The sequence below is a fragment of the Onychostoma macrolepis genome, chromosome 07 (assembly GCF_012432095.1).
Source record: "Onychostoma macrolepis isolate SWU-2019 chromosome 07, ASM1243209v1, whole genome shotgun sequence".
NCBI lineage: Eukaryota > Metazoa > Chordata > Actinopteri > Cypriniformes > Cyprinidae > Onychostoma > Onychostoma macrolepis.
In genome coordinates, this window is record NC_081161.1 from 38,385,406 (window position 1) to 38,398,608 (window position 13,203).

At 35.8% G+C, this 13,203-nt stretch overlaps 1 protein-coding gene across 2 annotated transcripts; it reads right to left on the bottom strand.

Annotated features, from left to right (window-relative positions):
- Window positions 1-313: 313 nt before the first annotated feature.
- LOC131543586 (uncharacterized) lies at window positions 314-3,305 on the bottom strand. Of its 2 annotated transcripts, XM_058781069.1 has the most exons (7): window positions 2,773-3,305; window positions 2,597-2,678; window positions 2,132-2,482; window positions 1,695-2,036; window positions 1,411-1,518; window positions 1,274-1,296; window positions 314-1,055 (listed from the first exon to the last, which is right to left on the bottom strand). In XM_058781069.1, exons 1-7 carry the CDS (start codon window positions 2,773-2,775, stop codon window positions 933-935), a joined length of 1,032 nt encoding a protein of 343 aa, XP_058637052.1. In that variant the 5' UTR covers window positions 2,776-3,305; the 3' UTR covers window positions 314-932. The 2 variants fall into 2 exon arrangements, with proteins under 2 accessions (XP_058637052.1, XP_058637053.1); XM_058781070.1 differs by lacking the exon at window positions 1,411-1,518 and having other exon boundaries at window positions 2,773-3,303.
- Between the last annotated feature and the right edge of the window lie 9,898 nt (window positions 3,306-13,203).

Below are 13,203 nucleotides of genomic sequence, written 5' to 3' on the forward strand. Positions count from 1 at the left end.
TAGCCGAACAATAAATAACTTCAAAAGCAGGAGCAGGATACCAATATTCTCTTATCACTAGGTAGCAGTAGAGACCATGAGTTGAATTCAGCATTCAGCAAGTTAATGTTTGAATAATTCTTGCCGTAAAGACAAAATGTGCACAAATACTTCGCTATGGAACTATACTTTACACCAGCACCAGGAACCTGTCATTTGAATCAAAGGAATAAAAAACAACGCAATTTCCACCATCAGTTTCTCTCAATCCTCAGTGTGAATTGCAAACACCACAATAGGACAATGCACATGAATACTCACACATGAACACATGAATAAATGCACATGACATGCACATATACATTTATTCATTTAGAAGATGTAAATGAAACAAACATACACAAAATTATGTTATTGAACATGTTACGGAACATACCATAACATACATTTTCAAAGTTGCCCAGAAAATAACACAATCTAACAAACCTTACTATGCCTAACAAATTCATACATCTAACAATATACAGTATAAAGTCTAAATAGCACAATAACATTTAAAGACATTTAAAATGACCACCTGTATCTTGCATATTTTAATGACATTGTTAGTTACTGTTGTCTGAGGTAACAAAACACTCTATTTTAACTTTTAGGAAAAACCCTGAACATGATCCTTATAGGCATTATAGATTCAACTATAATACATTACAAATGTCTTTTAGAAAATAGTTGCCCAGTATATTTGCAATTGCTGCCAAATTCAAATGAAAATCAAATTTGTGTCAGCAGTGATAATTCATTACACTAAAAATCCTTGGCTATACTTTGAAGATAAGTAGAATTGACAGAAATTATTTTGACAAGTTAAACGTATGCAGCCAAAAATGTTATGAGACAATGATGGAAACATTTCTACAGTGTAGAAGTCGAATATTCCTCTAAAGCTCTGAATGTCACTGGTGTGATCTGACCCGTGCGTACAGAGACTGGTCCTGACTGATCTTTGCTTTGGCTCTTCTAGTATTCAGAGGTTTCTGACCAAAACTAATGGATGCATAATTCATAGTGTCTTCATTCTAATATTAAGAGAGAAAAGAAACTCCAATTATGAGAAGAAAAGGACATGTGATATGGCATAAAATACACCAAAAGTAATAAAGTTTTTATCCTTTATACTTACTGTAATATTTAAATATGAATAATAATAAAATAAAACAAAATCTAACATTAAATTGATACACAGATTAAATGCAGTCTTTCTACATTTAAGATCTCAAATAGAATAAATACTTACTAGACTCTCCAGAGGTTTGGGTGCTTTAGGAAATCAAGAAACAGTCTTGTCATTATAAACAGCAGTCATGTGTTATATTAAATTACTATAATAAATTAATTAAAAAAGTTAAAAAAGATAAGTTCAGAAAGTTTTACCTTTATTCTGACCCATGCATAGTTTTATTCCCAGAAAAACAACAAGGGCCAAAAAAAATATGTTTAAAATTCCAAGAGCAATAAGAGTTGGATTCACATAACCGCTCTCTTAAAAAAAGTAAAAAAAAGAAAAGATTTTTAACTTCTTAGATAATATTTTTTACATTTATTAGATAAATTCGGCATCGTGTACTGTAGTATATTAATCATATGCTCAAAGGGAAGATCAAACCAAACATTTCAGCATTTTAAAACAATAATATTTTATTTAACCTTCATCTTACCTCTAAAATTTAGTTCAGTTCCTTTTCCAAACAGTATCTCTCCACATGTGGCCACAGCACAGTAGTAAATCCCAGCATCAGAGAGACTGATGTTGCTCTTGAAGAGATTGTAGACACAGCTCTGTGTTCGCGTCTCTGTGCTGTTCTCACACTGACCATTTCTCTCTCCTTTGGTGTAAAGCACTCCTTGAGATTCACCCGAGCTTTGTCTGAACCAGTAGACACTGTGTTCTCCAGAACAACTCTCAGTGAAGATGCTGCACTGCAAACTCACAGAATCTCCTGGATGAAGCGTGTCTATCAAAGACTGCTGAAGAGTTATGTTTCTGCCTATGGCTGCATCTTTAAAAGGGACATAAGAGAGACAGAAATAATAAGGACAAAAAATAAGACACCACAAACCAAACAAAGCTACAATAACAAACAAGAAAACTTACCCCTGACAAGTAATCTGGTTCCTGCACCCATTCCAATTGCGTGATATAACGAGACTACACAGTAATACGTTGCTGAGTCTGAAGGCTTTATCTTTAAAATAGTCAGATTAAAATGATCGTCTCCTTTAATAACATTAAAACGATTTGTCTTCTCAAAGTCCTCATTCCAACTGGGTTGTTGATTTAAATATATAGATACAATTTGTAAAGATTTTCCATCAGCCGTCTGTTTAAACCATGCTTTTGTTGATTGCAGAACATTTGAAAATGTGCAAGTAAGGTTCACATCCACTCCAGCTCGAACTATTGTTACATTATTCTCCTGAACAACATCCACATCAGAAGAGCAGACTGCAAAATGAAGCACACAACAGGTACCTTTTGAGTTGAAAGTGTTATTTAGTGTTAAATAGGTTGTAAATAAACAGTTGTTTAATATGTAAAAAGAAATGTAGGTACATTTACCTATTGTTGAGGAGAGCAAAACAATTAAGCAGTATCTCATCATCAGTCGTCTTCCAAAACGATCCTTGTACTTTGAATTCCCCTGTAAAAGTGAACGATGGGTACACTATAAATCCATTAACGCGTGCTAAAAAATAATGGTAGATTATAGATTAGACTATAGACTGTAGCCTTACCATGTGTCCATCGGCCTCTGCTCCAGACGACTGATGCACATATGCACTTTCACCTTAACTTTTATACTTTCACACCCCTTACCACATCAAAATGGCTAGAAAAAATTTTAACCCAACCATTTTCCATTGCTCCAAAAACATCTCTCATTTATTAAGACACAATATAGAACATACTGTTTAGTTACCAGTTTATAGTTAACAAAAGCTTTCTTGGTTAATATATTGTTTCATTGCTAAAAATCAGTGTTGTATAAAGTATCGTACTAGAAAAATACTTTGGTAGAAGTGAAAGTTACCTTTTACAATAGTACTTAAGTAAAAGTCTTAAAGTATCTGATATATACTGTACTTAAGTACCAAAAGTAATTTTCTGATATTTAATGTACTTAAGTATTTGAAGTAAAAGTAAAAAGTAAAAATGTTTAAAGCAAGCGGTTAGAACTTTGATTGTGAACTTTATTGTGGCTTTCTTATAGTAAAGCATGAAGCATATTCAGGGTATCTTCTTAATCTCACTCTCACAAAATTAGTCTTTTCCAGGACTTTTCAGGCACAATTCTCTTAAGTTCAAAAAACAAACAGCATATTTTTTGAGCTGACATCAAAGAAAAAAAGAAACAGAAATTTTGATTCTGTTGATTTGTTTGCTTTGTTGCTTGGCAACCTCTTTGGAACTACATTGCTTGGCGGAGGAATACATGTGTTATAACGTTATATTTTTTTGTTGCTGGTGTCTATTTTATGAATAAAACAAATATTAAAATGAATATTTTAATGGAGTAACCGTTTTATAAAAGCAAAAAGCCCATTGAAGCCGTGTTTTACAGTGGATTTAGGACAGCTGAGGGGGTTTTAACATGTGCGCCATGTCAGTTAATTAGCCATGCTTAAAACAAGCAGACGTTAGCCTGGCCATCACGTTAGCTAGCCAGATCTGATACGGCTTATGATAACTAATGTTGAACTATTAACTATTAATTTAACCTACCTCGATGTGCTTCTTCAGGTTGGAATGTTCTTGAATGCCAAAATTTCAGTGACTTTCGGTAGGCATAAGAGGCACTTCATCCGGTAGGAAGAATCTTTCACTCCAATGTACAGAAACATTTCTTGCAAATACGGCCACGGGTGTATAACGTTATCTTCAACCTGTTCACCGAGTTCACCACTATCGTCGGGGTGGTCGTCTAAGATAACGGGAGGTCCTCCAGTTGGTGCTTCCATGGCGCCGGCGGTTTCAGTTGTGCTTCCTCCGCCTTTTTGGCAACAAATAAGCATTACGCTGAAATAGAGCGTGTGGAGTGTGCGAATCTAGGAGAAGTGATTCGCCAAACCTCCCTTATTGCAGTCGCTCACATTTCTTCTTCTGATCATTTTATTTTGTAGTAACGAGTAACGAAGATGCTTAGTGGAAATGTATCGGAGTAAAAGTATACATTTTATCTAGGAAATGTAGTGGAGTAAAAGTGAAAGTTGACATAAATTTAAATAGCGAAGTAAAGTACAGATACGTGAAATTTCTACTTAAGTACAGTAACGAAGTATTTGTACTCCGTTACATTACAACACTGCTAAAAATACATTATGTGGTTTGACAAAGGAAAAAAGCAGGAAATAAGGTGTTCCAAAGCATGAAACCAGAAAACAAACCCTTAAAGGGCCCCATATGAAAGTTCCTGAGTTTAGCAATACACTGAAAAAAATGGTATGAGCTATCTACTTAAAAATAATAATAAAAATATGGTAAATATCTTTTTTTTTTTTTTTTTTTTAGTATTTTTTAAGGCTTGATGTTTTTAATGGAATCTACCTGAATAAATCATGTAAAATCTCCTAAATTATTTAATCTATGACACAATGAATTTAATATTATTAGTGAAATGTGCTCATTTATTTGAAGTTGATTCTCAAAAGTGTGTGATTTATTTTGTACAGTTAAAAGACTGTATACAGCCAGACAACCCAAGTCGGAAAAAAAACTTTACTGCACTAGCAAACTAGCACTAGCACTAACGCAACACTACTCCTCATTGAACAAAGCATCATGCCTCATAGTACATGCAGTTATCCATAACTATAAGCTCTACTCTTCTGCACAATAATGACATAAATTTCAACATAACAGAAACTCTTTCAAATGTCAAACATAACTGCACATTAAACATTAACAGATGTTTTCCTTTACTCAAAAACACATCAACTAGCACTTAATTGCAATATTTACTCTCCATATCCAGCCATATGCAAAGCATGCTAAGAACTAACAATCACCGCCAAAATAGAACTGCAGAGTTGAGGTAATTCTCTTAAAATAAATAGGTAGCTTTCTTACATTGATTTATTCTTTTGATTATTGGTGTTGCCTCTAGTAATTCTGTGTCTGTGTCTGTGAGTGTTTTATTTCCAGTCCATTTTAAGCCAGCAATATAATAATTTATACAATAAACAACAGATGACTTAAATAAAACAACCCACCATGTTGGGTAAAAACATTATCCCAACCAGCTGGGTCAAAATAACCCAGCATGTGTCCTGTCCAATATTTACCCAGTGCTGGGTTGCCAAATAACCCAAGTTGGGTTGTTTTTAACCCAGCTTTTTTTTTTTTTGAGTGTAACTTCACTGGTTCAAGTGACTTTGAACTCATGGCTGATGAGGAGCTGCAGCTTGGTGGGATGCCCATTCAGAGAAATGCTTAGAGACTGAGGGAGCCCCAACCACCTCCGGAGAAACTGACTGATGGCTTTTTCCAGAGCTTCCACTGTTGTCATTGGTACATCATACAATGGAGCCATAGGCATTTGTTAGGTCTAGCCAGAGTGCTGCAAGGTCTTCTTTGTTTCCCTTGCTTCCTGAATCAGCTGAGTTACTACTCCTGTGTGCTCCAGGTATCCAGTCACTTCTGGGATTCCTCCCTTCTGTACTGAGGTGTCTATATATTCAATCTTCAAGAGGAACTCAGGTAGACGTTGGGCCCCCCGCAAACAAGCCTGTGCTGGCCCTTTACAGGCCCACTTAGGGCTAGCCAAAAGGCCCCCAGCGGGCTACCAGCACAGGGCCACTGAGACTTTGCTCATTGGCAAAACGTTGGCCCCTTAGAGCTCGCCCTGCATGGGCAGCCCTGACTTAGCCCCCAGGAAGCCCTCACTAGGCCCACACAGGGCCCGCATTATTAATCTACAATAATAAATCTGTTTCACTATAAATACTTTTCAGCTACTATAACTTAAGTCTTTGGGAAAAACAGTTATTATACATCTGAAATGGATGCAGTCACAACATAACTAATGTCTGTATTAGGGGTGGCACGGTATATGTATTCGTACCGAACAGTCACGGTACGGGCGTCTCGGTTCGGTGCACGAGGCCTTACGACGAATACAGGCAATTCACCCCCAATCCAGAAGGGCGCGCCCGCAGTAATGCAGCGCTGTTTGATAACCGCCAGCAGAAGAACAGTGAATGCCATGAGTTGCGCACTTGAAAACAAAGCCCCCCAGACAGTGACCATATACTGATTCCGAACGCGTCTCTCACATAGACTGACAAGGGAGTATACTTTAAAGGCTTGCGCACTCAACTGTTTGCAAAATGGAGCTTTGAGCTCGTGTATCCTACCTCTCTCATTCGGCACAAATCCAAATATTCCATAATATTTCCATATTTGCAATGTAAAGTATCTGAATGCTAAACTATTATTTATTATGTAAATGATAGGCTTTGTAGTTCAGTGGCGTTCCAACGGTAACACAGAGGCGCGCGCGCTGATGTTTGGCTCACTGTATTTTATTTTGATAAAGTACCAACTGTGCTGTCAAGTTAGCAATGCTGGAACTGATGTGTTTGTGTGTGTGTGTGTTAGTGGGGAAATGGGAAGTTCGGATCATTTTACTGACTCGGACCTTTGAGTCTCGTTCAGCAAAATGAACTAATCTTTTTTCGAGTCATTTCGTTCATTTCATTCATTTTAGCAAAATATAATTAAAATGTTATGTGCTACTTCCCTAACACATCTACTACTTATGCAAACGTTGATCACACTACAAACAATACAAACTATAATGCTATAAGAAACAGAAAAGATTAATTCATCATTTACCTGGGTCTTGATCAGCTCACCTCACCTCTTATCTGACAAGTCTTTGGGTTTGAGTCGTTCGTTCATCACGTGACAGCCTCATACACTAACCAATGCAGTCAGAGCCGGAAAGAGAATTGATTCGTTCACCTCCCTTAAATTAAAAATATTTTTTACAAAAATAAAGAGACTGTAGACAAACAATTTGTGTATTTTTAGCTTCAGTCCTATAAAAATGTGAAAATGATGATAAATGTTACATTTGTTATCATTAAATTGTTATCAGGGACACAAGAGCAGTAGGTAGATGTTTGTTTTATAACGATTTCTGTGTAAAATCCTTTTTAAACCAATCCCATTTTGTCCGTTACGGGGTTGAGAAAAAAATAAAGCTGGAAAAAAACTCAAATTGATAAAAGGTCTTTAATGCCTGAGGTGGGAAAATATGATATTTTGAATATGATATATTAAAATATGATGAATATTTTTGGGAGGTTTGATATGTGCCTAATGATGTGGGGTATTTAGAAGTTGAATCACATGTAGTTGAAAAACATGTATATTCCAAGTTGAAATGTTACCGAATCCCAGGAATGACCCTCCTGTCATTGATCAGAAGGTCTGTTCCTATTTTTGTTTTTTAAAGTAGGAGCACTAGTGCTCCTGAAAAGAAATGTAAGCATAGAAACCTCAAGAATGTAATATTAAAAACTAACTGCAAACGTTTTTGCAACGTAATGTGTGCAAATTCACACACAACGTATCTTTAATTTGGCCAGAATTGCAGGTGCTTGTCTAAATATACAAGAAAGTTTAGAGAAAATATTGAATACGTTGTTAATAAATGTTATTATAGATTGTAAAGTGTTTTATAATTAAATACATCCGAAAGGTCATCTAAAATTACCATTATTAACCCGCCCCGCCCCCTTTCCAAGCTAGAGTCCCCCCAGTGAATTCTGGCCATTTCCACCACTGGTTATATGTCTTGTTTCTTATTTAACCACAATCATGATGTTGTAACCGTCTTGCTCACTTTTCCGTGAACAGCCGCGCAGAAATCATAACTGGGACTAATGAAATTCAATAATAACGGCAATCGCATTTAACAATAAAGGCTCGTATTTGAATAGCCTATGTTCTTTTCTTTATTTATGAAGAATTACAAGCGTGTGTACGATGTGATTTAGCCTATGCTTATTTGTTTGAAAGTTTGGCAGAGTGATCACAAGATGCTATGCCAAGTTTTGTATTGTTTACGGAAAGGATGCGCGTTCTCATCTCTTTTTCTGTTAATTATCATGTTGCGCTGCGTGTCTGCTTTTCTCCAAAGCACCAACTTAGAAAGCCTAATATTGGTTTGATTGCTTGTGTTACATGAGAAAATAAATAATTTTGCCTAACGTTACCTGATAGATTAATGCGGGTGTGGTTCGGGTCGCGACTCGCGGTCTTTGTCAAACAATTCCGGTCTAGTACAGAGCTGTTGTAGGATAACGGATCGGGTGTTCTGTTAAGTACTGCTGGTGCACGTTTACCAAACAGGACCTGTGCAGGACTCTGTTTTAAACTGCTTTGCGTCTCTCCGTCTGATAACCCCATGTAGGCCTACGTGATGCGCCATCGACAGGTATTTCCCTAAACTGTCACACAGTTTATATTTTTGCGCCAAGGTAATGATTACGAAAACGATTATTTATTTTTGTTAATTATTATTTTATTTCAGTTAGTTTTTCAATAACTGTTGTTAGTTTCGTTTTAGTTTTTCAAATATTTTGAATTTTTTATTTTATTTCAGTTTACAAAATTGTTTTTTCATCAATAGTTTTAGTCTTAGTTTTCGTTTACGAAAATAACCTTGATCAGCGCTCGTCGTCACAGTTGTAAACACAACGGCTTTCTTCTTTCGTGAGGGGGTTTGGTGCCACGGCATCTTTGTTTCCAGGCGGAAAGTTAAAGAACGCGACACACGTCTCTCGGAAATCCTGTATAATTCAACCAATCCCACGACGACTTCGAAACTCCTGAAGTGTTTCCAGCATAGACATATGTAGACGCCTCATGACATGCTGGAACATAATCCAGCGTCGCCGCCATATTGGTTGGGTCTCCTCACTCTATGCTAGCACCAGAGTCAACGGAGAGCGAGCAATTTATGCCCGTATTTTGTGCAGTTTACTGTTGCAATAACCTGCGCAGATACCAGAACGCGTGGGATTACCTTTCACAAGTAAGATTGAACAATAATTTTGGTTATTTTAAATTGGAGACCAGGACACCCAGATGACCCCCAGAGACATATCCCCAGTGAAAACCTCGATTGAATACAATAAAATTTAAAAAAAAATAACAAAATAACTAAAATATAATAAAATACCTAACTACATAATACTACTATTGTTAGAAATTACAACAAAATTAAAATAGAAATATAAACTTTTGAACTGCGGGTTTCGTCTGGTCAGAGGAGAACTGGCCCTCCGACTGAGCCTGGTTTCTCCCAAGGATTTTTTTCTCCATTCTGTCACCGATGGAGTTTTGGTTCCTTGCCGCTGTCGCCTCTGGCTTGCTCAGTCGGGGACACTTAATTTCTAGCGATTATCGCCAATTTGATTGCACAGATACTATTTAAACTAAACTGAGCTAGACAATGACATCTCTGAATTCAATAATGAAATGCCTTTAACTGAAAATTGAAAATTGAGTGTTTAATCTTATCATTAGACATTACTGACACTCTATCCTCTAATTTGATACTGTTAAGTGCTTTGACACAATCTGTATTGTTAAAAGCGCTATATAAATAAAGGTGACTTGACTTGACTTGACTATTTTACCATTTATATTATGTCATCGTAACTAACGTTACTTACGTGTAACATTATTACAGCAGGAACTGGTACTCTCTCTCTCTCTCATTATCTCTTGCTGTTTTTTTTTCTGTTCTTCAACTTTCAGAGGATGTGTTCTTACTCGGGGAGCACATCATTTCATGCTTGTGTCATTTGTGGTCAGTGGCGCCTGCAGGTGTACGGCTGTACGCACTGTGCGTACCATGAGCGCTCAGACTGACCTGAGATTTGTCCAAACATTTCAGCAGTAGATTATAGCCGTATTTCTGTCGACTGAACCAGCCATGCCATTAATAATGAACGTATCAGTCTTTTGCTTGCCAAAGTCCATTTCTGCTGATAAACAGGTCAGGTTAGACGACCACAATTCATTTGTAGCCTATTTTACAAATGGGAATACAACGAAGTCATGTTTTACATTCAAGCTACCCGTAAAATTTATAGTGAAAAGTTCTTTAAAATCGTCTGGAATGCAATAAAATAATTTTTACAGCTGTTTTTAAAGCATTTTGCTGCATGGATTAAAAAAATAGGCTAATAAATAATTCACACATCATGCAGACAAAATTACGTTGCAGAAAATCTTTTAAATGTTAAGGAATTAAGAGCAGAGCAACGTAAAAATCAGAAAAAATGTAATCAGGCCTGTTTTAGGCTTTTCCTTATTTTTATATTTTAGATGGTGATGAAAAATGACTCGCCATCTCCTCATTGGACGAGCCTTTAGAGAGAAATGCATCTTTACGGATTACATAATGAAAGTTTTTGTTTTCGATTTGAATTATTTCGTTTTAAAGTAGTAATTTAAAGCTTTCTATAGATATATTTATCATATTTGTGACTCAATTAATTGAGTTTCAGTTCATCATTGTGAAGCGCTCCTATTCAAGACGAGATGGCAAGCGCATCTGTTTTCCTATTTATTTTAATAAAAGCACAACGTTTTGTTGATATTGTGAATGCACACAAATAAAAGTAGACCCTTTACAGTTCTGAATGATGTATTACTCTTACCTTTATAAGCAAACATAATGGCGTATTTTAAGTTGTTTCCACTATTATTTTAAGTTCTTTTCACGTGTGTGTGTGTGTGTGAGTGAGTGAGTGAGTGAGTGAGAGAGAGAGAGAGAGAGAGAGAGAGAGAGAAATAAATTCAAATGAACAATCAAACTTGTTTCTTTATTAAAATATAAAATTCATTCATTTATACATTTATCAATATGCCATAGCCTACCATGTCTTTGTTAAAGAGCATAATACAAAGTCTTTTAGCATGAAAGCACGTATTTTTTCAATGTGTGACAGCGTCCTGTATAGTAACTAAATCTCTGCCATTTGTAACAAACCAAACTGTGAAAATCCGGTAAAAAATTGGAGGAGTTATGATTATTGTAGTTGGGGATACACATTCCTCAGTAGAAATAAATGCAGGAGGGGCGCATTGGAGACCTATCCAAGATGGCGGCCGCGCTGTACGTCAGCTCCAATAGGCATATTATGGCCGTTTCTCAAACGGAAGGCTGCATCCTCCGGAGGTCGCATTTGTAGGCTGCATACGTCATCAAGCCTGGTTTATTTCAGTTAACTGAGCATTACATTTGCGAGTCAAAAGCATATTACAACAATTTACACTTAACTAAGAATAATGGTCAAATTTATAACTATTAATATACTAAAATAAGATCTTCTTTGTGACTTATGCAGCCTACAAATGCAACCTCCGGAGGATGCAGCTTTCCGTTTGAGAAACGGCCTATGTCTATGGTTTCCAGCTAAGTGTGCCATATGCATCAGACTTTTAACCAATGGTCCGTGGGTGTGACGTCTGAGGCTGAGACTAGCCTAAGTGTGATCTGCCTCTGTGTGATATCTGTTAGGTCTGACAGAGCAGTTTTCTCTTCCTTAGCCAACTTGAATTGACACTTCAAGGATGTAACTTCTTGTCTCAGCTGAATATAAAAACAGAGCCCAATGTACTGTGTTAATATGAAGGAATTTTTGCATAGATTTTTCAAAGATGTTTTACCTGTATGAAGCATTACATTGTATTGTGTTTTAGGGTAAGGAAATGTCTGCGAACTTAACTAATAATGTCATACCGGAATAATCTTACAGTTCACATTAGTTAATATTAGAATGGTGCATAATGGATTTTTTGCAACCTCTCAGCTAGATAGGTAAGTTCATAGTGTAAGCCAAGAAATGTGTATTTTATCCATTTCCAACAAATGTTCAAATTTTTAACATTACTTACCTGTTTTTATGATCCATTTGTTTTCAAACACAAAGGCAAACACAAACATTAGTGATGCAATGTGGCTGAAATGTTTATAGCTTAAATATTTTCATGCAATAACCTATAATCAATAAATGCCTGATATTATAAGTCTATGCTACTATGGAAAAACAAAGTAAAATTACCACCAACAACAAAAAGTTTATTCAAAGAAAATGTCTGAAAGTATGAAAATATGATTAGTAAACATTATACTTTATACAAAATAGTTTGTGTTTATGGTCTAAAACAGTTTATTGCGCATTTCATAGTAATATTGAATGGTTGTTGTACTTTCTCAAGAAATAAATGTAACTACAGTGCTACATGATGACAAAAGTAATTTAAATCTTAAAATAGACAGAAACTAATAAATATCTAATATTGGGCAATCCTTTTGCCAAATGCAAACAAACAAAAATACATGCATAAATAAATGCATATATTTAAATGAATGAATGAAGAGACAAAAGACATGTATAAAGCACCTCTTAGTTAGAGCCAAGATCCAAGAATCATCCAGACAGAATCTTCTTTTACCATTTATTCAATTGCATTCAATTGTGAGTCTGTGCTGCGATTCATGCCATGAAAACAAAATTTGACAGTGAACATAACATCCTGAAAACATCATACGTGACAGTGCGTCTTACGTCACAGCAAAATTGAACTTTAAATTTACCAACAAATAGATGACATAACACTGAATGCTTAGTTTAAACTTATGAATCCACTGTAAGCAATCAGTAAGAAATCAGAAAACCCACAAATCGTCAAAGAATAAATTGTGATTAGATGAAATTTTCAGCGTTGTTTGTTTACACTGACAATCAGTAAATGAGTAAATAAATACACCTAAATAAATGAGAATAAGGAAATATGTTCCCGTTTCCTGACCATGAAAGTTTCACACTAAAAGAAACGGCGTGTATTTCAAATCGATAGGCGTACCATCCATGCATGTGCTTCAATATCTCTGCAGGCTTCTCCTATTTTTTGGAGAAACGTTTGTCATAGAGGCTGCAGTGCAGTCATAGTCCATCCACAGGGTGAAAAACTCAGGAATAAGGTAAAAGTAAATTCTTGTTTTCTCCGGTGTCCTGATTATTTGTTAGCTCTGAGTTTTTACATATGACCAATAGTATGCATAGTGAAGTCATGATAATTGGGTGAGTAAATTAGATTTGTTTGTTAACGTTTGTTGTCTGTTGTAATGATTGAAAAAA